This window comes from Dendronephthya gigantea, unplaced genomic scaffold, assembly GCF_004324835.1.
Source record: "Dendronephthya gigantea isolate DGI-Jeju-01 unplaced genomic scaffold, DenGig_1.0 000011F, whole genome shotgun sequence".
Lineage (NCBI taxonomy): Eukaryota > Metazoa > Cnidaria > Anthozoa > Malacalcyonacea > Nephtheidae > Dendronephthya > Dendronephthya gigantea.
The window spans coordinates 765,332-792,349 of NW_021163021.1; the positions used below are offsets into that span (position 1 = coordinate 765,332).

The 27,018-nt window shown below is 37.0% G+C and overlaps 2 protein-coding genes across 2 annotated transcripts; one reads left to right on the forward strand and one right to left on the reverse strand.

Moving 5' to 3' along the window:
* Positions 1-6,854: 6,854 nt before the first annotated feature.
* LOC114518589 lies at positions 6,855-7,511 on the forward strand. Its single transcript, XM_028538608.1, has one exon. It carries the CDS (start codon positions 6,855-6,857, stop codon positions 7,509-7,511), a length of 657 nt encoding a protein of 218 aa, XP_028394409.1.
* A 15,685-nt stretch (positions 7,512-23,196) lies between these two features.
* LOC114518590 lies at positions 23,197-25,674 on the reverse strand. Its single transcript, XM_028538609.1, has one exon. It carries the CDS (start codon positions 25,672-25,674, stop codon positions 23,197-23,199), a length of 2,478 nt encoding a protein of 825 aa, XP_028394410.1.
* Between the last annotated feature and the right edge of the window lie 1,344 nt (positions 25,675-27,018).

Below are 27,018 nucleotides of genomic sequence, written 5' to 3' on the forward strand. Positions count from 1 at the left end.
ACATTTCCCGCCGCCATCTGGAATAACTTTCAGCAATATGTTCCCGCATTTTATTGACACCATATTCATGCATCAACATAATTCTTCGAGAACACACCATATCATTCATCACGCTAAAAAAATCAATTTAACTCAGTCAAATAGAATATCCCATTATACACATCGTTTCAACATAATTCTTCAAGAACACACCATATCATTCATCACGCTGAAAAAGATCAATTTAACTCAACCAAATAGAATAATCCAATTATGCATCGTTTCAACATAATTCTTCCAGAACACACCATATCATTCATCACGCTAAAAAAATTATCTAATTAACTAGAACAAAAAAATTATCTAATTCCGCATCGTTAAAAAATTAAAAAACTCAAATATTCTACCACAAAATATTTTGTAACTTCGATTTTTTTATGAAAAGGGGCGGGACTTATCATTTCATAAGAAAAAAATCCAAAAATTTTCTTCATTCGCAACATGGCACATTCTACTGCACAACCAACAATTGGGAACATCGACCCATTGAAATTATGGAACGAATTTATGGCATATACGAAAAGTAAAATGCAAGAATCCCAAGACATTCGCCTACCATCAACTCAACCTCCGCAAGAACAAACACACGAAATTCGAGATCAGCAACAATTCAACGATTTATCCTTCCTAAACTCACCAATTTCGCTTCCTTCCTCGTCCCCTCCCCTTTCAAACCACACACTTTTATCACCGCGAACAATACCAAACCTACTTACCTCAAGTTCACCAGCTCGAAATCCAACCCCAAATCAAGTGATCAAACAAACTATTGAAAAACATTCGGATGAGATTAGTAGCGATGTGGAAAGTCTGTTTGCGGAAATTAGTGATTTAAAACGATATGGAAAGTCTGTTTGCGGAAATTAGTGATTCGGATGATGAAATCGAAGAAGAAGATGAAAACGAGAAAATGGAATCAAACAAGCTAAACGAAGAATTAAAAAAAATAAAATCGGAATTCACAGAACACAAACTTCGTTTATGCTCAACCAAAGGGTATACAAAAAAAACAACCAAAGTCTACTCGCAAAATAGAAATAATTACCCGATATAAGTGTACGATCAACATTCCTTCTCAGCAATTGCAAATCTCTCCTGCGAACTTCAAGATCGCCTCAGTGAAAAAAAAAGATACTTAAAGCAATATACAATATTAATCAAGGTATAAATTATGTGAGACACCGAAATGAACTAAAAACAAACCAATTAAAGAAAAAAGTTGTAAAAAAATAATATCATTTTTTATTCAAGTTGTACATATAAATATAACCTCATATCATTACTCTTTTAATAAATCTTTATATTACAATGTGTGATCCTGTGATTTCATTTCGCGAAGACGAAGGCGAATTTGAATACTTCTTTTTACAAATGCAATGCGAAGAAAAGGAATTTATAGAAGAAATAAAACAAATCTTCCTACAAAAACACGAGACAAATCTATCACTCTTCAATGAAATTATCGTTGTCGCATACAAAGAAGCTGAAAAATACTTCATCAATTTTTGCATTCAAACATACTTCCCAATCACAATGAAAGATTGTGAACATGAGATCAACGAAAAAATTATTTCAAAAATATACGGTATTAAAGGTAGCATTATTGCAAAACAGGGAGAACTAGATAAAGCCGAACAGTTCAAATTCTGCTACCCGGATCATTTAAAAGCCGTGGATTTTGTCAGACCTTTTAAGAGCTAGTACTTGGATCAAGTGTGTGGACAGCGAAAAACCAAAGAGAAATCAAACTAAAAAGTCGACAATGAATGAATTTAAAAACAAGATCAACTTTAAAAGGGATAGTGAAACCACATTGGAAGAAGACGTTAAAATGAAGAAACTATACTACGGAACATGCTACAATCATGAATTTAAATAAATTAATCCGGGCACATGCATTATAACAACTTGCTATGACACACGCTGCATTGAAAACACCTCAGCTTTAAACACGGAACATCAACATATTATTTCAACTAAAAAATCATTTGAGATGGTCTGCAAAAACGAACAAAATGCATATTATCCGCTTGACACAGAAAAACTCTTTAAATTTATAGAATTCATGATTGAAAATGAAACAAACTTATATCACACAAATCTTTCGCGAACACAATATTTCAACCTACTTCTACTCTTATCCGAATATGAGTTTGAGCAAAAAAATAGCTGCGATTGGATGGTTCAGTTGCTAAAGGCATATGATGATATCGATTTGGAAATAGATGAATATCGCTGGAATTGGTTCAATGCGTGGAAATTGCAAAATAAACCAAGCGCAAAACAATTCCTGATGAAAAAAAGGGGAAAAAAATCATGGAGTAATTTCACAGATTGTATGATGATTTCAACAAATGATGACCACGCCCTACCAGCAGTAACGCCGCCAGAAAGAAAAAAAACGAAAATTGAAAAACCGCGAAAATATTCATTAAGAAAAGGAGAAAAATGTTTGTGGAAGTAACGGACACATAGTTTATAAGGATAGTAAAACAAACGGACATATCATAATATCGAAAAACATTCCGTAGAATAGAATATATAAGACAGAATGGTAATGGCCGTACTATATAAATTAACCTTTCTTTATCATGGAAATCAAAACACAAGCACAACTTTCAATGAGAACAATTTTATAAAACTTATAAATAAATTAAAACTAGAAGGCGCGATTGAAGAAAGCAAATACGATCTCTTTCGCAACTTTATCATCATAGAAGAAAACAGAACAATATTGCTTCTCGAGAAATACGCAAGAAAAATCATATCAAGAAAACAAAAGGTACAAAAGAACATTAAAGACAGGAATCTTTCAGCAGTAAGAATATCAAAAACAATCAATGTATAAAGATTATATTGTAACATCAGTACTCTTTATAATAATATTGGCAATGTATATGAGATATATTATATAATACGTAAAAAAACTATTCCTATAAAAAAGGTGTTAAAATAATACTAAAAAAAGTTCAATTTGTCCTTAACCGAGTACTGAATCTTTGCGGCACAGCCATAGCGTATCCACGCCTTCGTTATTTAACCAATGCACACGACCTTGATTAAACCCTAAACAACACATCATGCTTTAAGGTTTTAAAAATAAAACTGCCTATACATATAGTCTTATGGGCAGCTAGAAACCAACCTTAATATAATATTTGTTCAATTTCTTCTACTTGTTCCGTGGTCAAGTAGGCGCGCATTTGCTCGAACGAACATCTCTGGCTACATATCCACATGCAACAACACGGTATCCGACGCATTCTAGGTCTGTACTCTCGCCTTTCTTGAACCAATGCACCACCCACCGACACTCCTCGTCTTCACACCGTCTCATTTTCTTTATTCTATTGATTTTCATAGTAAATTGTTCCAACAACTCCAATAATTTGATATTAATTCTGGACATGAGTACCGATCAAACAGCGCTTCACTTGCAATGCGAGATTTAGTAAACACAGTTATATTTTATCACGACAGTGATATCCGTCAACGCATCGATTTTCTCAATTTTTTCCCACCTTCAATCGATTCGCATTAATGTCGTTTAGCGAACATAATCAACTAATATTAATATCACGCGTAAGTATTATTACACCTCTAAGCACTGAACCCGCGGCGCACTCTTTTTTGACATTAATCGCATTTTTTTGTCTACACGTACACTGGAATGCCACTGTCACCGATCAACGCATCGGTTTTCTTTTCTCCTCACTTTTGAATCGCATTAATCTCGTTTGGCAAACATAATGAACTCATATTAATTAGTATCATAACCCGCGGCGCGCTCTTTTTTGACACCCGGCTAATCGCAATTTTTTCGTGTACACATACACTGTCTTATTCTTATTGACCTTCATGACAAATCGTTTAATCACCTGCAATAATTTCATATTCATTTCGCAAAAAAGCATCAAACCAGTGCTTCACTTGAATTGCAATGCGAGATTTACTAAACAGTTTTATTTCATCACGTCAGTGATATCCGTCAACGCATCGGTTTGGCTCAGGTTTTTTCCCACGTTTAAATCGCATTAATCTGGTTTGGCCAACATAATGAACTAACATAGGTATAACGCATAATTATTATTAAACCTGTGAACTTTATTGACCTTCATGACAAATCGTTCAACAACTACAATAATTTCATATTCATTTTGTAAAGAAGCATCAAACCACCGCTTCACTTGCAATGCAAGATTTACCAAACACAATAGTTTTATTATATTACATCAACGCATTTTTTTCCGTCTACACCGATTTACTTCGTCTACACTGGAATGCCATCGTCACCCATCAACGCATCGGTTTTCTTTTCATCTCGCCTTTGAATCACATTAATCTCGTTTGGTAAACATAATGAACTAATATTAGTATCATGCATAAGTATTATTAAACCCGTTCTCCCCTGGGCGAATTTATTCGCGCGAACAGAAAAAAAGTAGGAAGCGATTCCACTTTTTCGCAGCGAATTTATCCGCAAACCGATTATATCACCGGATTTCAGATATCACTTTGTGTCCAGCGAAAAAATTCGCCTAGTGGAAAACGGGCTTTAAACGTGTAAACCCGCGACATGCTCTTTTTTGACACTGATCGCAATTTTTTTGTCTTCACATACACTGGAATGCCATTGTCACCCGTCAACGCACTTTTTCACAGTCTCATTCTCTATATATTTTCATGACAAATCGTTCAACTAACTCCAATAATTTCATACTCATTTTCGCAAGAAAGCATCAAACAACCGCTTAACTTGCAATGCGAGTTCTACTAAACACATTTTAATTTTACTACGCTATCGTTACCCGTCAACGCTTCGACTTTTTCCCCCCACCTTTGACCCGTATTGAGGTCTTATGTATTAAGTATCATGAACATATCACGCATAATACACGTGTGAACAGGCACACTCTTGTGTTTTTTGACACTGATCGCAAATTTTTCGTCTTCACATACACTGGAATGACATGGGGACACGTCAACGCACTTCTTCACATCCTCTGTTGTTTCATCCTCTTTATTTTATTGATTTATATGACAAATAGTTCAAGCAACTCCAAAAATTTCATATTCGTTTTCGCAAGAAAGCATCAAACAACCACTTAACTTGTAATTCGGCTTTTACTAATCACATTTTAATTTTACTACACCATCGTCAACCGCGACAGTGATCGGATATTTTCCCTCCGCACCTTTGACCCTGCTATGACGTCATTCGGCGAACATGACACCACCATCATCACGTGCATAAATATTAGCGCGAAGTTCAAATTCACTCAGTCGGCTCAACCAAGGCTTCGGGTAACATCTCCTTCGCTCCGTCACCACACGCTGATGTGTGACCTGTTTACCATTAACTTGATTTAATTAAGTTAATATCTTTAATACAGGTCACATGACACGCAAACGTGAACCAGCACACTTCCTTTTTTTCACACTGATCTCATTTTTTGAACAATCTGGACGGTTAATGTTATGGTACCCCCGTCCGTAGAGCATGATTTCTTGCGTAAACAGGATGTGACGTCACTTTTTGTAATACTAAAATATAATAAAAGTGTGCTGGTTCACGCTCCCCCCCCAAAAAAAAAAAATCACATCTACTACTACGGGCTCTACCACAATGGGCAGATCATTAGTTTGTGCCTCAATGGGCTCTACCACAATGGGCAGATCATTAGTTTGTGCCTCAATGGGCTCCACCACAATGGGCAGATCAATGTTTGTCACCCTCATAGGTGATGTTGTTGCTTTTTGCTGCGTAAGCAGCTTATTGCCATTTTTTGTGTGTCAATGTCTACTTCAATTGTGTTATTTTGTCCCTCAAAGGGTTCCACAACAATGGGTAAATCACTATTTGTCATTGGAGATGTAGTTTTTCCCTGTACAGGACATACCTCATACGAAAAACCATTTGACATGTTCGTGCAATATGAAACACTAACATATGTTGCTAAGTTTTCCACAGACAAAAAATCTGCACCTGACGGTAAGACTATAAAGCCCTTATTAAGAGCTTTTATGTACATTTTGTCCCCTTGTAATAAGACATTATTAAATGTAATCTTCGACCACAACGATAAGGGAAAATTCCGGGCCGTAAGAAGCGCCGGTAAACTCATAAAAGCACATTGTTTACCTCTCGAGTAAATACTAAAAAGTTCATCACCTTGATGGACATCCGCAGAAAAGAAAAAAACCATACTTACCTTGTATTTTAGGGAAAATTTTGTTCAATAACTTGGCAGTTTGCATTCGCACTCCAGCACATCGATGTTGCACCAGATTGCACACGCGTTACAATTTAGAAGATATAATCCGTACGTCCCCCTTTAATTTTTTAAACATACGCACGCTTAATTATTCCCCCGGAACAAAAATCTTTCCGGACAGACAGGAACGAATCCAAATTTCGACAATACATAAATGCGCGCAAAATCCTGGGTCGAGAGCAACTACTCAAAGTCATTTGGTTACTACTGGAAGAATTGGAAATCAAAGCGTTGAATAGTTTTGTTGATAGTCCGAGGTTTTATTACAGATTTGTGGATGACACGATCACAGCACTGAAGAAATCGCAGATTTCTAACTTCCATGACCATTTGAACACTCAAAGTGATCACATTAAGTTTACAGTGGAGAGATATAATAAGAAGGAAGGCCTTGCGTTACTTGATACGCTAAATAAAGTTAGTGATGATGGTATGATCCACACAAAGGTACACTGAAAGCCGACGCATTCGGATCGATATTTACCGTTCGATTCCCATCATCCAAGGCAGCATAAGAATGCGGTTGCGAGGACACTCTTTATGAGAGCAGTTGGCGTATGTAATGATGCGAAGGAGAAAAAGCAAGAAGAGAAACGAGTATATAAAGTTTTGAGAGGCAACGGTTACCCTAAAGAAATGTTAACGAGAATTTGTAGGGAAATTGGAAGTGGTAATTTATCAGTGGGCGATGCTGAACAACCAACAGACCTGGATAAGGGCAATGGTTTAGTAGTCCTTCCGTATATTCAAGGTACAACGGAACGATTAAAACGGACATTAATTAAAAACGGATTTAAAGTTGCAATGAGGCCGGTATGCACGTTGAAAAAACAGTTAGTAAAACCAAAGGATGTATTATCAATCCAAGAACAGACAGGGGTGGTGTATAGCATCCCCTGTGCGGGCTGTGATGTAGAATACATTGGTGAAACAGGACGAGCTTTTGGAACGCGAGAGAAGGAACACAAGGCAGCAGTCCGTTTGGGGAAGATTGAAAAGTCAGCTTTGGCTAAGCATGGGTATGATTGTGAGCATGGTATAGCATGGAACGATTCAAAATTATTATGTAAAGAGAGCAGATGGGCGCAACGTAAATGGAAAGAAGCATGTATGATTGAGCAATCGGGTAACAGTATTTCGAACAGAGATAATGGTAGGATACTTCCTGATGTTTATAAGCCGATTTTAAAGAAATAAGAACTATGAACTATTGTCATTCTTTAAACAGAGAGTACTGTGTTATATAATTGGGCTTTTGGTACCCTTCCTCTTAGGTTTTAACTTTTTAACTTATATTATAATTATTAATGTATGCACATTTGTAGACCGTATTTAAGGCTAGAATTTGTTTTACGCCAGTTATTCCCTGATGATGGACGCGTTCGTCCGAAAGCTTAGAAAAGTTTGCTTTTAATATTTTACTAGTGTAACATAATATATATGTTTTTAATCATGAGAGTTCCGAGTAACATAACTACATTACAGTATGTATAATTTTGTGTGTGTCACCTAATTTTCAAGGCTTAAATCACCAAACAGGAAAAAGCAGAAGTGTTATTCATAAAACCAACCTGAAAGGTGCAGTAATTAAGTAGTAAAAAAGGAAAAGGATGAAGTTTTGTTTCACACATTAAATACATTGGTTGTAGATCCACCAGACCCTTCCTTCATATGTAGTATACCCCCAAGATGTGTGATGAGTAACAGAGCATTCATTAGGGCCATTTATACGAGTGAAAATAAGCAGGGGCCTAAATAAGCCGCGGCTTAAATAAGTCGCGAAGAGTCGTATAAATGGACAATTTGTTCGCGACTAAAATAAGCCGCGGCCTAAATTAGCTGAGGATTCAGGGCTTGTCCAAAATAAGCCGCGGCTAATTTAAATCGCAAAGCTTCAGTATAAACGCTTTCGCGACCAAATTATACTTCAAAACATGGCGTCCAGTATCGACTGCATAGACGTTCCTGCCGTTACCATTGCAAAAACAGGCTCTTGCCCGTCTGTAGTCACGCCAAAAGCTAAGCGAACGACGTGGCCACAGTCAGAAGAAAGGCAGTTTCTTGTCATATGCGCAGAAAATGCAATTGCTGAACAACTGGACAATTGTGTCACTTCTGCTGGGGTATGTGCTCTTTCAACTTTTTCTCCCAGTATTATTTACAACTTAAAAACACACAGACACAAAAACAAAAATATAACAAGCTATCGTAATCAGCAATAGAAATAACATTTGTCATTTGAAAGGCAGCTAATGCAACAAAATTAAATGTTTGTTGAGTTTTCATTGCCATTGGTTTTGTTGATGTTGTTTTAATATTTTATTTGTGGAGTTTATATAATTTCGCTCATATAACTTCCAGAGGCGATTGTACTTCAACACTTCCTGTGTTAGTGCAAGCTTTGTGGCCAAACCAAGTTCGGAAGTGAAAAGATAACGCAAAATCGCTCTTTTTCTCAACAGTATCGCTCTCTGCGTTGCTTTTTTCCTTGTGCGAGCCATGTCACAGTTCCTCTGTGGCCATGTTTACAAATATTGCGACGTCAAATTGCGATAGCGACTTGCGAGAGTCGTTTATACGACGGTTTGTGACCAATCACATTCATTTTTTTAAAATGCCGTATAAACGCAGTCTTCGCGACTTATTTAAGCCGTGGCTTATTTAGGCTGCGGCTTATTTTCACTCGTATAAATGGCCCTATTGTTGACACTTCAAAGCTCAAAAATCATGATGTCCTTGCTGATGACTGTGGGTCTTGGATAAATTACGGTCAGCATCAGTTCTTTTATCAGATCAACGAGGAAGGAGTATATGAAAGGGTAGGCAGGAGAGCATCATTTGATACTAGTAACCTCACCAGAAACTGGTTAACTATACACAGGCGTTACTATGATCACAAGGATTCTCGCAACGCAACTGGAGCACAAGATTTTCATCGCATTGTCTCATTTGTCACAGGTAGGTATTGTAAAGGAGTACATAACATATTATCCATGTAACAAAAAGCAACTGCATGCACCCATATCCTTAACGTAGTAGCAATTTAGTATTACAATGGTTGATAAAGGTTTCTATATACCCGTAGAGGAAGCGCCAAATCAGTGTTGTGTGTTAAGGCCAGCGCACACTAGAGCTATGTGCTTAGCAAAAAGTCATTCGTGGCCATCGGCGTAAGCCAGTTGCTCTCGTGTGCGGGCTACTTTTCCGGCGACTTTTGGCACGAATGACGTAAGTCACTAGAAAAGTCGCCCGCACACGAGAGCAACTGGCTTATGCCAATGGCCACGAATGACTTTTTGCTAAGCACATAGCTCTAGTGTGCGCCGGCCTTTAGCCTTTCTTGCCTTGCATTGCAAGAACAAAAACTTTACTGTTTTACCAGGTTTTCAGGATCAGACTCAAGTTTGACTTAGACTGCAAGCCTCATTCAATTTCTCATCAAAGTCCGTTTATTTGGTCAGTTAAGACGCAGTCAAAACAACTACCATATTCAAATATCTTTGCTACTACTTGACAACATTATCAGATTACGTTATAAACTGTTACTTTCAAATGACAAAACTTTGGGTGTTCCAAACTCAAGCAGGGAGCGCAGTACTGCATAAAGCTTAAACAAATATTTTATCGAACAGTGAAATGGTGTTGCCATAACTACAATCTCTTTACTAGGTCCCTTTTATGTAAAATCAATATGAGTTGTTTTCAACTTAAAAGTACAAGTTTCACGTCTTGCTAGTGATAAATTTCTAGTTTCCACTTCAGTCGTTATGGCAAGGCTAGTTTTCCACTTTAATAGTATTGTTGCATAACGTACCGCATTCTTCGTGCAGAGGTCGTTAGTTCTTGTTTAATTAAAGGACAATGGCAATCAATTTTTTTATTGTTTAATGTTATATGCTATCTCTTTTGGTTGCGAAGTTATACGAGTTTGAAAACATAAAACATGCGCCATTGTGAAAAAATATAGATTGCTGATTCAGCGCAAATTATGACGTTATTGGATGGGTTGTGGATGTTTTCAATATTCAAATTCATCATAGCTCAGTTACTATTCATTCAATTTAAATAAAACTTCGCACACATATAGTATAAGACGGGACACATTGAAAGACATGTCTAATTTTGTAGCTATGGCAACAGATTCATTCCTAGGTCCCTTGTGCCAATTTTGTAATATGGCTTAAAACTTGCTAACAATAAGATAACAGAATATAAGAGTTGTGCTAACTATAAATACAAAAGATGAAGATTTTCGCTGAATCAGCAATCTATATTTTTTCAAAATGGCGCATGTTTTATGTCTTCAAACCACTTTCAAACTCGTATAATTTCGCAAACAAAAGAGATAGAACATTAAACAGCCATTCGGTCTATTTTTGCATGATCTTTCCAATGAGAAAATAAAAAATTTGCTTGCCATTGTCCTTTAATTTTCACAAACAAAGCAATATGCAAAGGCCCAAATTGGAAGCATTGGTCAGCGAACAAATTTATTTTTAAATGATAATAATTAGGAGTTTAAAAAATGAGATGGAATTAATTAGCAGTTAATTAACAAATTAATGTCCCACCAAAGATTTTAGAAAGGGCCATTCTGAAATTGGTTGCATTGTTAAACATTTCGATGAGTTGTGGAATGACGTTGTCATTCAACATATTAAGATAAGCATTGCCGATGAGCATTGCCATTCAACATATTAAGATAAGCATTACGGCAAAAATGGTTATTGAGTATTCTGAGTTTGAAAACCAGTCTCATGTATAAATCATATATTACTCGTGTATTAATGTTGTAAGTTTTTGTTGCATGTCCTACCGACGGTTTGTACCGTCCTTTGTTTGTTTGTTCTTGCGTGTACAATAAAAAATATTGATATTGTTATTAACAGGGTTGAGTGTGCCAACAGCTTATTAAGCAGTGAAACTGATCACAAAGAGTCTTCTGTGGACAAATTTGTAGCATCCATGAGAGCTCTAACGGAGAGACAAGCGAGAAATGTTCGATGGGCAATCATTAACAAGGGACCCTACCAACTACACCATGGCTTATCGCATTTGCAGCTAATGGAGGAAACCTGGTTTCAGATGAGCGAAGACGAGAAGGAATCATACCTTAAAATGGTTCTTCAAGCCGATGTATCTCTAACTGCAACGTGTACTTCAGAAACCCTTAAGATATGCACTCTGGACGACCACTCACCTTCCGCATTTTCGACGAATGATACTGCCACTCACGGTTTGTCCATTCTTGCCAAAGCAGCAATTTCCATGCTTGATTTTGACGAGGATTCTGGTAATACCGAAGCCACCCCGGAAATGTCTGATGGCTTGGAAGAGAATTGTTTAGATGAAAATGCTGATATAGGATTCGTTTCCTCTCTACCTCGCCAGACGGTTGTCGTTGATAGGGTGCCAAATCCACGTACAGACAAACTAAACTTGGCCAAAGGTTTTGCATCTCCCGCAAATTTTGCATCTCCCGCAAATAAAAAGTACGAAAAAATGATGGGACTGCACGAATTTAGCCAGTTCTTCACCGACCAACCACCGGAGACTGTTAAGGGTATATATGATAAAGCAAAACTTCTTTTGGGCAAGCCAAATGGAATTGTTCCTGCCCCAGGGTGTGATTCAAAAGCACGAATGGTTGAAAGTACAAGGCTTAAAGAACGTCCTCATCTTGTTGCGCCAGGAAAAAACAAGGGGAGTATCTGTGAAAAGAATTGTCCTCATTTTAACGGTATCAGGATTTGTGCTCATTCCGTCGCAACGGCACAGCAAAATGGGGAACTATCTGCCTTTTTGTCTTGGTTTCGGCAGAATTTCTCCAAAAAAGGTGTGAAACTTACAGCGACCGCAAAAACAGACATGCCCCAAAACCCTGGACGCAAAGGAGGTAAACCACCTACATACAAAAGGGAAGCAAAACTTCCAGTTGCTGAGCGAGTAAAACGTACATACACGGAACCAGCACCCCTACAGGCCCAGTCACCCAACACCAACCCGTTTTATTTGAAGAAGATGAACACGAGAATAAAGGTTTGTCAAGGTTGCCGTGGGTCTTTAAAATCTGCCAAAAGCGCTTTACAACATCCTCCATTCGATTATTGCGTTGCAAGAGAGGAGCGTCGACTCTTTAATGATCGTAAAAGCGGGGAGCTGCGAACCCCAAACCGAGAAACGGCAGCACATTATCATTTAAAAGTGAACTGCATTAAGGCAGTGGAACCCTCATTTGTACCATGTTCTCTTCAAATTCCAGGCAACCTTAGTGATAAAATAACATCCGTTCACCAAGCTTATTTGCGTACTGAATTTGGATTAAAGATGTGAACATACAGCCACCAATTGAGCATCGCTGAACTTGCTATAATCCATATTGTTAAACTTAAATCGCTTTGTTGTGTTTACATTTTTAGGGGGATATATTGAAAAACATATGTTTACGCTTTGGACAGTAGTGCCACTGCTGTTGTACATTTAAATTGCTGTAATAGTACATTGTGTTAATTGTTCAGAGGGTATCTTGTAAAGTTATTGACTTTCTGCCAGTCACTGAAGTAATACTTTAGATATTAAGCATGCACGACGGCAACGCAACGATGATAGCCAGAGCAAACTTTTTGAAATAAACCTTTTCAAATTACGAACAAGATTCGTTGTGTGCTATTCACTGCGTCTACATGCTTTGTCGCGAAAAACGCTTCTGGTGAGCCAAACTTGTAGTTTAACTTTTCATCTTTGCGTTGTAAGGGATAATAGGGAGCTCAAGATTTAGAACGCCAACGCGACGACAATGGCTAAAATATACTCCTTCAAATTAATGGTCGAAAAGACAACTTGTCGTATTTTATCAATCCTATGAATTTAGTACAATAATAAAAGTTAAACTTAAAGGTATCGCTTAAAGGCTGGGAAGACTTCTAGTAAATCGAATTTGAAGTTTCACCTGTCAAAACTTTGAATGCTGGCGTTCTACATACAAGTATACGACGGGCGAGAATCTGTGATATTTCTAATAGTTCTAATATTTTAGAACAAACCTAATTGAACAGTATTACATTATAATCAATTACTCATTATTAGCTGCCGTCGCTGTTCGACCGCTGTTCCAGAAGGCAGTGTTTATTTCATAGTTTCAGAACAGTGTTCTAAGTTTTCTAGAACACTGTGCTAGGAGTAAATGGAACAGCCCGCTTGTTCTGGAGCTGTTCCGGGTTGTTCCGGACTGTTCCGGAGCTATTCCGGACTGTTCCGGAGCTGTTCCAGTGTTCTGGATTGCTGTTCCGTGTTTTAGTACATGCCACTCCTTTGGAAGTTCTCAGTGGTCAAAATCTGAGACTTCAAACAAAGTCCAGTGCTTTTGGTTGGAAACTTTCCCGAGACCATGAAACAAGTACTTGTACACATCATGGCGGAATTCAATTGATAGCCTCTGTTGTGGTCCCTTGTGTTGCAATGGATCCAAGATTTCCCTCCTTAGCTATCCACACATTATTGAATCTTGCATCCAACAGGTCTAGGCACTTTAAAACACTTAGGATGCAGAATATCCATTCCATTGTCAAAATATTTTGCCATATTATATAAAACCCAACCTCGTACCCAGAGTCTTTTCTCTGTGCTCACTCGCTGTGCTCACTCTTGGGGGAACACCCGCTGAGAAAAGACCTTGGTATTGTCTGGTCACGTGTCTCCCAGAATCTGGGAGGTGACAAAAATTTTTTGCTAGGTATTGTTGGCTTAGTAAGATGAATGACTTTATTCATCTTGCTAAGTCATGAATGACTTTATTGTCTTCGATGCGCACAACACATATTGGCCTTGCACATTTTTGTCTCAAATTTCACAAGCCATATACAGTGTGTATAAAAAAATTCGAATCCATCTTTGACAAGCTGCTGTGTATAAAATACTAAAGTAAACAATATAATTTTTATATAGCAGCAAAGATTAACTTATCTAGTTTAAAATTATACCATTCTTATATCGACACGACCAAACCTGTCCAAGTTATTGTCTTTTAAAAATTGTTGCTCGAAATGAAATTTTTCCGCCGATGGGAATTCGAAATGAGACCTCCACACAAAAGAAAATGCAAATTTAATTAATGGAGGCATTGTGTTCTTCAAACTTGTATCCTTGAACATTGAATAAGCAGAATTTTTGCAATAAATTTGCGTTCTAGTTATCAGTAATGATTAGATTTTAAAGCCCTTTGGGACTAATTTTCAATAAAACAAATGTCCAGTTCCCATCGGCGGAAAATGGTGATTTTTATGAACTTTTTTTGTTGATCCAGTACTTCTTCATTTTTCAACTAAATTACACGTACAACGTGTCATTTGAAAGAGAAATAAATGAACTTAACAATGGTGTAAAAATAAACCAAATTTGTCAAATATATTTTGCATTATTAAACGCAAAAGAACACTGAAAAACTTAACAGAATTTCAAAATGTTATAAAGAAAACAAAAGATGGATATCGGCAGCAAAGTAGAGTAAAACGATGCATAAAAGTATCTCTGTCGGTATCCCAACCACCAACATCTCGATTGTTCAGACCTGTGCATTCGGCAAGATCTTTGCTGAATTTTGATCAACCATCATCGAATACAAGTCGTGACGAAGAGGTATAAAGCATAGATATATTTGCATAATTTGCCAACTGACATCTATACTTTTTGTATGTTAAAGCGTTAATGAATAATTCATGTTTTTTAAAGTGTTACAGCTTTTATATTTTATGTTTACCGATGCGCTTTATTAATTGTTTTACAGAATAAAAATCCCTTGTGTGCGAGAAATGGATGTGACAATATCTTAAAAGAGGCAAACAAAGAGTTGATGAATATTTCCCGTAAAGATATACCATTCGTGTTAAGAAATAGAGCGTACACAGGATTGAGTGACCCTAACTGGATGACCGAGGTTGTAAATGAAATCTCACCGCAATGCCCTATTGTCGCAAGAATACTGTCAAGTTTGTTTGATTGTTCTTGTTTGGACGCAGAAAATAAATTGCCACCAATACGTATTGTTTATGGGATAATCATGTTCACGAGGTGTCGTGACTTGAGCAGAATTCAGCGAATCAATACCATTCTTCTGACAGAAGGAAATGCTACTAAAAATGTATGTTCCTTACTTCTTATGTGATTAAATTTAAATATATATATATATAAATAATTGTATTTATCTTAATTTAGTTGATTGATCAGCTCAACAAATATGGTTTCTGTCTGAGTATCTCAACCACGTTTGCTGTTCTTGATGACATTGGACAACATTTTTTGGATCAGGCTGTCGAGTTGGTGAAATCTGGGATGAAATTTGTATATGTGGTAGATAACATAGACTGGGAAGAAAAAGTACATGACATGAGATCAGACCATCAAAACAAGAGTATGCATGCAGTTGCAACCAGTATGGTTTTTAACAGAGTATCAAGTGATCACCTACCTGAAAATGGTCCACAGAAAGACATTGCAAAATGCAATTTTAGGGAACTTGTTGCTCTGTCTAGTGCAGAAATTGCAACAATTTGAAATTGATACAAAGTGTTTATTGCACAAGTTCTGGCTCAGAAGTTTACAGAACTATTTAGGTTGAAGCAATACATTCCACAGCAACTCTTACTTCATGAATATGTGGAAAATACAGCACTGAAGTCTAAAATTATGACATTGCCAGTTCTTCAGAAGGACGAGAAAAAGTACAGTGACTGTGTGGATGTTCTGGATCAATTGGAACAGTGGACAGAGGATGTGTACAGTGCAAGTGGCATCTTTGACTTTTGACAACCTTCCTTAACTGTTTCCCATGAAATAATCCAGGTACCTACATCCCCAGATGCACCTAGAGCACATATTCCACCAATTACTTCTGAATCTGACCCTTTAAAAGATGTCAAAATTCCATGTTTTGGAGATGAGTTGACCAGAGTAAGGTTTGCTGGTGCATGGGATCTTCGTTCAGGATGCCATACTCCTAAACAGCAATTGGATCATTTGTACCCATATAGAATTGTTGGATGGCACACTAAAAGAAGCTTCCTTAAGGTAAATTTTATACTTTATGGATTGTAATGCATGTAATGAGGAGCGTGTGGCCCAGGGGCCATCCACCAAATTTTGTTTCTTAACCTAGCAGCTTTGACAATTAATCACAGATAAAAGCTAGTGCCCCCCCCTAAAGTTGAGATGCTTCCTATTTCCATGCATGTAATTTAATGCCCAATTTATTACTTGTAGGTCAATTTATTATGTACAAATTTCGCTGTATGTAGTAACACCACATAATTTTTATAATATTTTTTAATTTATGTGGTGGAACTACAAGCAAATTTATTTATATTGTGATTCACCATGCAAAACTGCAAGAATATTACTGATAAATTAATTGCTTTTAATACTATTGCAAGAGTGCAACTTAAAATATCCCAGTGTAAAGATTGCAATCCAAATTTATTGCATGCATGGCCATTTATACTTAAAAACACACATTATTGTTTTAAATTATATTAGCCAAGCAAGTGTCATACATACTAATTGCACTTATTTTAAGAAAGAGCTTCATTAATTCATACAACTTTGGGAATCAAAGAGTCATTAAGTGTAATTAACAGTTAGTGGAATAAATATTTTTATAACATTTATAGTCCATCTTCAAGAGACTTTAGAAGAACTCAGGAAGAGAAAATGGCACATTGCGATACTTCCGTGAAGTCCTGAACAGACGTAATGTGACTGTCGATGTTAAAAATCATGAAGCGTGCGAGCAGCTATTCATGAGTGTTGGCAGTTGCTTTCTTGTTGAATTCTTGATTGAGTTCTTTGGTGTGGAAAGTGAGAGTGATTCCCCAAAGAAAACAATCCTCTTCTTCCAGGTAGTAAAAGTGAAGAAGAAAAGAAAAACCACCTAATGAATGTTTTAGACAAGTTTCTAGATGAGTTCCTTTTCCATGGCTGCAGTGATGACAAATCTTTAGATGACAGCAATTCAGATGACAACACACCAGATTGTATCTTCAAGTATTCTGTCAACCTTCTGCATTCATTCATGGTTCTTTTCGATTGCAAGGAAGCCATGGCATCTGGGAATGGAGAGCATTTGGCATTAATCCAGAAGCAGTTGTTGCATTATTTTTCATCTGTTTCTGGGTTTATTGTATATGCCATTGAAATGCTAATTACCACTATCCAAAATGAAGTTTTGCTTTCACCTGCTGAGGCACATCAATGCAAATGGGCAGCCCTAGCCAATTGGGAAGGAGGTAGAAACAGGAATATTGAAATTGATCTTTTGCAAGAAAAAAGGAACAGAGATCTTAAAGGGCTAATTCGCTTAATGGGGGCAAACATAACAGAGAAGGCTATTCAGAGGATGAGCAAGGCAGCTGGAGGGGTTCGTAAGATTGTTAATGCATTTGAAAGTCAAGCCTCTATTAAAGAAAAGTGAACTTCTCATTCACACACAAGTCTTCGTTGGAAGATTAAAAGAAGATTCTTTCTGATTTGCCCAAACTAAAGCCTTTTGGTCAAGTTCTTGGAAGATCACATGATTCGTTTGCTGCAATTTAATCAAACCCACTAAATGATTTGGATGAAGACAAGTTAACAGAATGGCTGGCAAGACATCAAAATAACATTGCAAAGCATTTTCCTGCAACAAGCCATTATGATATAGATGCAATGAACAAGCAGGTAATTGAAACTAATTGAAACTAAACAAATGCTGGTTGTTTAAATTACAATCTTATTTTATACATGGAGAGGGAAAAAATTTCACTATAAACACAACTAAATTATGTACAAAGAATATATGATACACCATTGGGTTCAGGTCTTGTAAAAACACAAAGAATTGAAACATGGCCATAAATGTGACCAGATGCCCGAACAAAACCTAAATGTTCAACCACACGGATTAAATACACTTCAAATCAAACCACATGGACATAGTCACGGGAAACATAGTCACGTCCAACAATGTTTATGTAATATAATGTACAATCCATATGTTGTATATATGCAGTAATTCAAACGCATGACAACGTCCACATCGACTTCGAATTACCGATGATAATTCAAACACCAACTAACTAATGATATCTATATATCTACAACCTTACACTCACAAGTATATGCACATAAAACTTCAAAATACATACAAACCTTAAAAACCTTGACTACTTCAAATTGACAACCCTAATCACGATTGAAACCCTTACGGTTGATGCATCAACGAACATCGACCCACAGAAGTTTAAGGACCCGGGGTAGTTTAGTAGCCACAGATGACAATATTGCACTGTAATTATGTAATTGCTCGCCAAAAGTCCAAAACACTTTGACCATACTTGTATTAATTCATGACCACGGTGAAAAAGTGAAACTTTAACAATAATAACCAACCACACTACATGAAGTACAACCCACGACCAAAACACAATTAAACCTCGGATGTCCACACACAACCATAATTGACACGTAAACCCCCACTATTCCCAACACAGACTTTGACACCTGACCTCAGTGACGTAACATACTAACGCATTTTTTGCACACACATGTAATCCCTGACCCCTTTTCGATCAGGCCTCTCGAACAAACACAAGCTCAAACACAAGCTCTGCTTTTAAGCAATTCCAAGCCAAATTCTAATAAATTTCCACTCGGTTTCATATCAACTCTGAAATGGCTCACCGCATTGGTTAGGGTTAGGGTTACCCTACCATTTTACCTTTTACGAATACACTCTCACGCAGGTTTGATTCTTTATGATTCTCCTATAAACACACACCACTTTTTCTCACTTCTTATCTTCACGGTTCTTTCACACAAAGCCAACCCTGCTCCCTGCTGACAAGTCCGCAAATGGATGAAACGCCGCATACGGGGATACTGATTCGCATGCTTGCCTATCTTGTCTTCTGTTTTTTACTACCTACCTCCTTACATAACTTTGATTTAAACACCACCAACAACACTACACAACCTATTACTATGCACGTAACTACATAGTTTCTTGAAGAAATCCATCATACACTAACAAAACCCTTTTTACAAAAAATTTTATTTCAAACACACCACATGGTTGGCGGTTGTCCAACAAATTCCCAACTAGCCCATCTAGTTTTAATTTTATTTCTATTTCTACGCCTTTTAATTCACAGTTAACAATTCAACAAATTACTCATTATATTCCCCTTTTGCCCACGTATACATAACATCCTAAATGTTTTTCTTTAGTGGGTTTAATTCAGACAATTGTTACAAATTAACTTATAACTATATAAGAACTACAATATGGTTCCAATTACCTTTGTGAAAATATAAAATAAACATTGTGTTTTTTAATTAGGTATATACAATCCTTAGTATGAAGATGGGGTGTTAAAGATTAATTAAAGGATACCTGGCATCTAATAGTTATATTTTAGAGCAAAAGATCTGATGGCATGATTATATTGAGTTATCAGATATTTAAATAAAATGTGATTAAATAAACAATTGGTTGGTTAACACAATCCTAACATTTATAAACTAAAATGTTTTGGGTGAATTATTATAATAATCTTTTGAAAACAAATTTCTGATAATCAGAGTGGCCAGGTATTCTTTATTTACAGTAACTGTATCTTAAACAAAATAGTTGACTATCAAACCTGTATCATAATGTCATTCATATTAGTTATAATCAGTGCAGCTAGCACAATTGCATTGTTCGTCACAAACACTGCAACAAAGATGTTTGGGAAAAATTGGTTTGATATATTTCTCTTCTGTGTCAAGTGCTGTTAGTAATATATTTCTAAGACATTTGTCCTTGCTTTGGCAAAAAGCTCGAATACCCTCTTGCATCGCATGTTTGTTCTTGGCAATATCCCGATTGTTGTAGTAAAGCATTGCCGTTGCAGGTTCTCCATCTCTACCTGCTCCACCAGTTTCTTGGAAGTATGCTTGTATTGTGTATGGTGGGGTGATATGCACTACATTTCTGATGCTTCTAATATCAACACCCATCCCCAATGCTACTGTAGTATCAAAAACAACCCTAATGCCATGATGAGAGGACAAGACATCTGGTCATAAAGCACTGATTGAGTGCAATTTCGACGTAACATCACACAGTCAAAAAGTAATGACATGTCATTCATTAGAAACATCATGCAATAATCCCAACACATCGTGACTTGCAGACGTAACATAATGCCAAAGTGACAGAAAGATATTTTTGTCCTCAATACCGCCCCATAATAATTATATTTTGGATCAAACTTGCATCCAAAAAAAAAGATAATTGACGTATAATAAACAATACTTGGGCACTAACACATTTATGTAGATTTTAGACAAAACTTTGTGTAGATTTTGAATTAGCATTCAATATTTCTTGTACATTATGTATTCAGGGCCATAATTTTGCACTCTAATAAATTTCATATGAATTCTGACGAGAATTTGCTTGTCAGCAAGTGTTTAAGGCCCATTTACACACGCGATTTTTTTGGCGATTTAAAATCGCACATGTAATTTACATGCAATTCAATGGTGACAATGCCACAATTTTCTCGTGGAAACATCGCACCTCTTTGGTTTTGCTCAAATATTAGCGCGATTTTCCTCCAAATTTCTGGAGAAAATGGTTGAAGCAAAAATCACACAAAAAAACATAAAAAAAGAAAACAAGGCCTGTTGGTGAAGAAGAACTTCTGATAAGATGCTGGGCAGAGCATGAGTTGCACTGATTATAAGCGCCAAGACAAGAAAAGCCTAGCCAGAGAAACAATAAGGGATTCAACTTCTTACTGCACGTCTCGCATCTTGTTTTATAATACAATACTTATTCCACTTCCAGTCGTTAAATTTTAGATTATTTTGTTAATTGTTATATATGCAATGTACATACATAAGGAAGTACATTGTCCTTTTAAATTTAACCCTTGACACCCTTGACCAAAAGAGCTTGGTAAGTTTAAAGCCTCCATGTCAATTGGTGCAGGTTCTAATGAGGTCTATCTCCCTACTTGGAGGTTTTATGAGCAACTTCAGTTTTTAAGAGATAGTATAACCCCTGTAAAAACAAAACCAACACCTGGAGTCCGTACTGAAGCAGATTGTATGACATATAATTCTGATGATGATTGAAATTATTACATTATCCTGGATCCACCACCCAAAGACAGAAGGATCAGCTTTGAGAATTAGAAAGAAAATTGAAGACAATGTATTGGACAAAGTCCCTAGCACTCCTGCATGATGTGAGCAACAAAAAAAAGAATCTAGTTGAGGAGGATGGAGATTTAATATTTGGCAAACATGTCTGCCATTCATTAAGAGATATAAAAGATAAGCAAAAGGAGTTGGTAAAGTTGAAAATACAACAGATCAACAGATGCTGTATGGAGCACAATATGGCAACAAGACACGACAAGAAAATAGTATAAGTATTAGTATGAGTAATTATTGGGAAAACACATACCCAAGGCTTTTCTAAACAATGAAAACAGTTAAATGTTCTTTTATTTTTATTATTATATTTTTACTTTTATTTTTGTCAATATTTTTATTTTACATGTGGTTGCAGGTATTCAGAACCTGTGGAGATGGCTATGCCCTCATTGTAGGGGTGTTGTAAGGTGTCTTTTGAAATTGAGATGATTGGCAATGATGAAGATTGATAACATTTGATATGATTCCGTCATAGGAATTGTGGAATGCAGAATATTGTGGATAATTGTGGATTGGAAAATTATATTTTAGATAATTGTGGATTTGAAAATTATATTAATGAAATGCTACGAATATGTGTTTGTTGTTTGGCAAAACCCAGGTGCAATATGGAAATGTGTGAGATGCCTAGGCCAGAATGAATGCTGGTTATTGACATTCTGGTCAAGTCCCTTTCTTTTGTTTTTCGTTGAAAACTGTAGTTATGTTTCATCAGACTCCACGCATAACTAGGGAAAGAATGTTTCTAACGTGCTAGCAGGTCTTGGAACGATGTGCTCGCATATGTGATTTGTGGAAAGAGTGGAAATTGTGTGATGTGAATTTGTGGTGAAATCGGTGATGAAGTCCAAATATGTATGAGCATGCTGTTATCCGTATGTAGTGGGCTGTTGGTTTGATTGATTGATTGAATTTAATAATCGTAGTTTGCAGTTCGTAAAAACTGAATTATATACAATGTACATAAAAGACACCTAAAAGTATATACATGCATAAGTTTGACTAAATCTAATATATAATTATCTTACAATTATAACAAATTAGGCTATTGTTCGAGACTGTTAGCGATTATGAAGGAGTTCTTATACCGATCAGTTCGAATTCGAGGTAGAGAGAATTTTCTACATCGTCTTAGGGAATATTTACAAATTTTTTCCTGAGGAACTAACGAATTTAATTTATGATCTGTATCTTGGGCTTGTTCAAAGAGTTTGTGACACGCAGCAGATCTTCGATCAAACAATTAATCCAACTTCGAAATGTTAATAGCGTCATCATAACCGTGGTCCAGGTATACTCTTCTCAAAAACCGTTTTTGTACCCTCTCAATCTCGTTGCTTAGGTACACCGGCAACGAGTTGTGAAAAACAGGTGACACGTATTCCAAAATCGACCGTATACATGCACAATATATCATTATTATGTCTTCTATAGGGACATTTGCTCGTTTAAGTTGTGTTATCAGATATAATCTCTTGGTAGCTTTCGACACAATTTGCTCCACATGTGCTCTCCACTTTAGATCACTGCTGACTGTAAGTCCAAGGATCTTAGTATGGTTCACTATTTCGAGTTCTTTTCCATTGACCAGTAATGGGGCTAGCGTGTTGCCATGATTATTATTCCTAGAAAAATCAATTCTGAGTTATTTACTTTTATCTTCGTTTAGTTCAGCTAGGTTGGTTATAGTCCAATTTTGAACATCATCAACATCTAACTGAATTGTACTGCGTTGACCTTTTTTCAGTATTTCCGAAATAGTTGTGTCATTGACAAATTTCCAAGGATCGCTATGTGACGTTGTCAGGTCATTTATCATTAGTACATATAACCAGGGACCAAGCTTGGTACCCTGGGGTACACCCGCGCTAATCTCACTCCATTGCGAAAAGCAATTGTTCCTCAATTTTACCCGCTGCATACGGCCAGTAAGGAAATCCAAGATCCAATTTATTGTATAAGGAGGGAGGTTAAGTTGTCTGATTTTAGCAGAGAGTCGTTTATGGTCTATCAGATCAAATGCCTTTCTAAAATCAAATAGAACTGTTCGGACTAAATTTCCAGGTTGATCAGTGGCCTGTGCCCAGCGGTGTATCATAGATATTAAGGCCATTGTGGTAGAGGATTTGGGTACTACTCCAAATTGGTCGATGATTTCCAAAATGGCCGGTCTAACTTGCCTCTCAAGGACAAACTCCTCTGCCACCTTCGAGATTATTGGCGTTAGAGATATCGGACGAAGGTGTTTATTTACATTTGTGATTTGACATGCCTTAGGAATGGGGGTGATGTTTGACTGTTTCCAACCAAGAGGTAATGTTTCTTGTTGAAATGAGTTGTTAATAATTAGGCTAATTGGGAAGACCAGTATTTCTGCAAATTCTCTGAGTAACCAAGGTTGATGTCCATCCGGGCCAGGGGATTGGCTTGCGTTAAGGGATTTCAATTTCATAAATACATCAATTTCTTGCACTTGTAATACATCACAGCCAGATGCTGGCCTTGCATACTGGATTTTATCAGACTCATCAAGTGGCACATATGATTGCTGTGGGTCCAAAAAGGAATCGTTAATAAAGTTTGCAATTTCATCATGAGAAGAATCATTAATATTCATGTTTTCAAGAGCAAGGATGGATAGTAAATCTTTATTGTCAGACATTGGGGTGTGGCCACTAATGCGTTTAACTTCGTCCCACCATCGTTTTGGCTTGCTGTCCTTTAAAAGACGTATTTTAGAATTATAATAAGTTTGCCTGCACCGCTTGCGATGCCTATTAACGCGGTTACGATAGAACTTGAAGAGCATTTGATTGCCTTGTGCCCAGACTGCTTGGCGTTTAACAATGAGCTCTTTCAGATAAGTTGTCATCCATGGAGCGTCGTTTCTATGAATAACTCGTGTTTTCTCGGGCATAATATTATTAAGTCCAACCTGAATCAAATCATTAAATATGGCAGCTTGGATTTCGACTGAATCGACTGATAAACTGGACCAATTGACGCCCGAGAGAAAACGGCCAAGTTGTTCTTTTTTACTTGGCCTTCGATCACGTACTAAAACTTTAATGCGTTCTGACTTAGTTTTGATTCTTTCTTTCGGGAAAATTGTAATTGTGCAGTGATCCAAGAGTCCAAACGGCGAAAGACAATTTGCATCTTTATAAAAGGAATGCAAATTTGTAAGGATTTTGTCTAGGGTGTTATTTCCTCGAGTTGGAAATTTAATGAGCTGTTTAAACTTGAACTGTCGTGCAATAGGCGAAGTGTTAAATTGATTAAAATCGCCTGTCAATATGATTCCACAGTTGGGAAAGTCTCCTTCAAGGGTAGTCAGACATTCTGAAAGGTACTCTGACAGGATTGAGTTATTAGAATTAGGAGGGTGATAAATTATTCCGACAATGATGCATGAAATTGACCGCGGGAGACGTCTTGGTCGTATTTTAATCCAAATTACTTCTAAATTTGGAGATTGCAGTTCGACTAAATTATTAAAATGAATATTGTGGTGAACAAAGACACAAACTCCACCATGTGAACCACTTTCTTGGTCTTTGCGTACTACATTATAGTTAGGAATCTGAATAATATTGTCAGATATAGTATTGCGAAGCCAAGTTTCTGTAATACATAACAAGTCAAGATCGGCGTGTTTAACAAAGGAACAAATCTTGTCGATCTTTGGGGCCAATGACATAACGTTGGTCAGCAATAAACTAGGGACAAACTGTAGAGAGACTCTCTGTTCGGTGTCTGTACATGGGTTTTGGCATTTGATATAAGTAAGATTCTTTAGATTTGCACCCATTTGACCGCCAGTTATATAATAATGCGGCAGTGACAAAACAAAGGACACTCTCGACGGAGCTAGAGGTTTCTGGCACACGAATTTGTTTGGCATGATTCGCATAGACTGTTCAATGCTACGGAGTTTCCCTTCGGTTCGGCTACTAATAATCGATTTGATACTTCTCACCTTGTTAGAGCCAGCGCGACAGCCACGTCTTGTCGGCCTACACGAAGCGATATTTAAGTTCACCAACCTTCGCCACGCTGTGTTACCCAAAGCCCAAGATAGACCACTAAAGGACTTCAACAATACACATGAATAGGACCACATTATGTCCTACTATCAACTAACTGAATCGGTAATCGTTAATGACTATAAAAAGATTAAAAAATTTAAAACCAGAAGATTGTACGGGAGCAGCCAAAAGCGCGTCCACCGTAGTCCCGCGAAAAGTGCTTGTCAAAAAGTGGTTTGCTATAAGAGGCTAATCCCTGAATCGATTGGTTCCTGTTCTCTGAATTGATTGGTTCGATAAAACATCCCCAATGTGTGGTGATTTTGTGAGAAAGGGTGGTACTCAATCCCACATGCGTTCCGGTTAGAAAAATAATCATAAACTGCTGCATGGGAGCGTGCCAAGGGAAATGTTGTTTTATTTTGGGCCCATCTCTGTAAATATGATATCTAATACGGCTGGCTGGTGCCCAGGGAACTGTTATGTTAAGAATTACAGATGTAAGAAATTTAAATAGTCTTACTTACTCTTCAATTAGAAGAAAAGTGAGTGTCCAGATGCTTACCTAAGTTTGCTTTTGTGTTAACACGCAAGAAATGTAAAATGAGTGTGCTGTGTGACATTGAGGTTGTGAATCTTGAAAGCGAGGCTGAATTTGTTTCGGGGGGGATTGTGTTGGGGGGGATGAAGAGAGGTAATGGTGGATTGTTTGAATTGCTGCAAATGGCGGTCAGTCTAATGACATATAGTGTATTCGAAATATATAATTACGAGTTCCCTTTGGAGAACGTTCGGGCGATATTTTAACTTATGTGTGTGTTTGTTTCAAGGCGGATTGTGGAATTATAATTGGACGTGGTCATGAAACTGTGTCAAAGTTGTGATTGAAGAGACTGAATGTGTGTTGTATTTACAACAATGCTCGGTGAGCGAATCAAATGAATTATTTACATGATATTGCTATGTTATGTAATGGTGGTTCAATCACAAATCACACCAACAACAATCTCATAGTCAACCTGACAAACCAGACACTTACACCACAATTCAAATCCTTGCTTTCAAAGGGCTTGAAATTCATACCCACACCAGACAATACCAGTCTAAAAACAATTACTAATGCATTTAAACAATTTAGATGTTCCATGTACATACATTACCATTTTCGAAATTCCTCCAACGAACAACCAAACCCTTTCAAAACCACCAGCACTTGGCAACCACCAGATAACCCTAACCTCATCTCATACATCTGCTCAGTAGCGGAATCCATCAACCTCACCTTGAAACATGGAGCATCAACAGAACACATCACAAACCTCACTGAGGAAGAAACAAACTTCCTCCCTTCACATAACATTCACAATCAAAAATATGTCATCAAACCAGCAGACAAAGGGGGTGCTATCGTTATATGGTTCACTCTCAACTATGAAAAA

What these genes read in the sequence shown, in the direction of transcription:
- LOC114518589 (XM_028538608.1), top strand. Translation starts at nt 6,855, where the DNA reads ATGAGAGCAGTTGGCGTATGTAATGATGCGAAGGAGAAAAAGCAAGAA.
- LOC114518590 (XM_028538609.1), bottom strand. Translation starts at nt 25,674, where the DNA reads ATGTGGTCCTATTCATGTGTATTGTTGAAGTCCTTTAGTGGTCTATCT.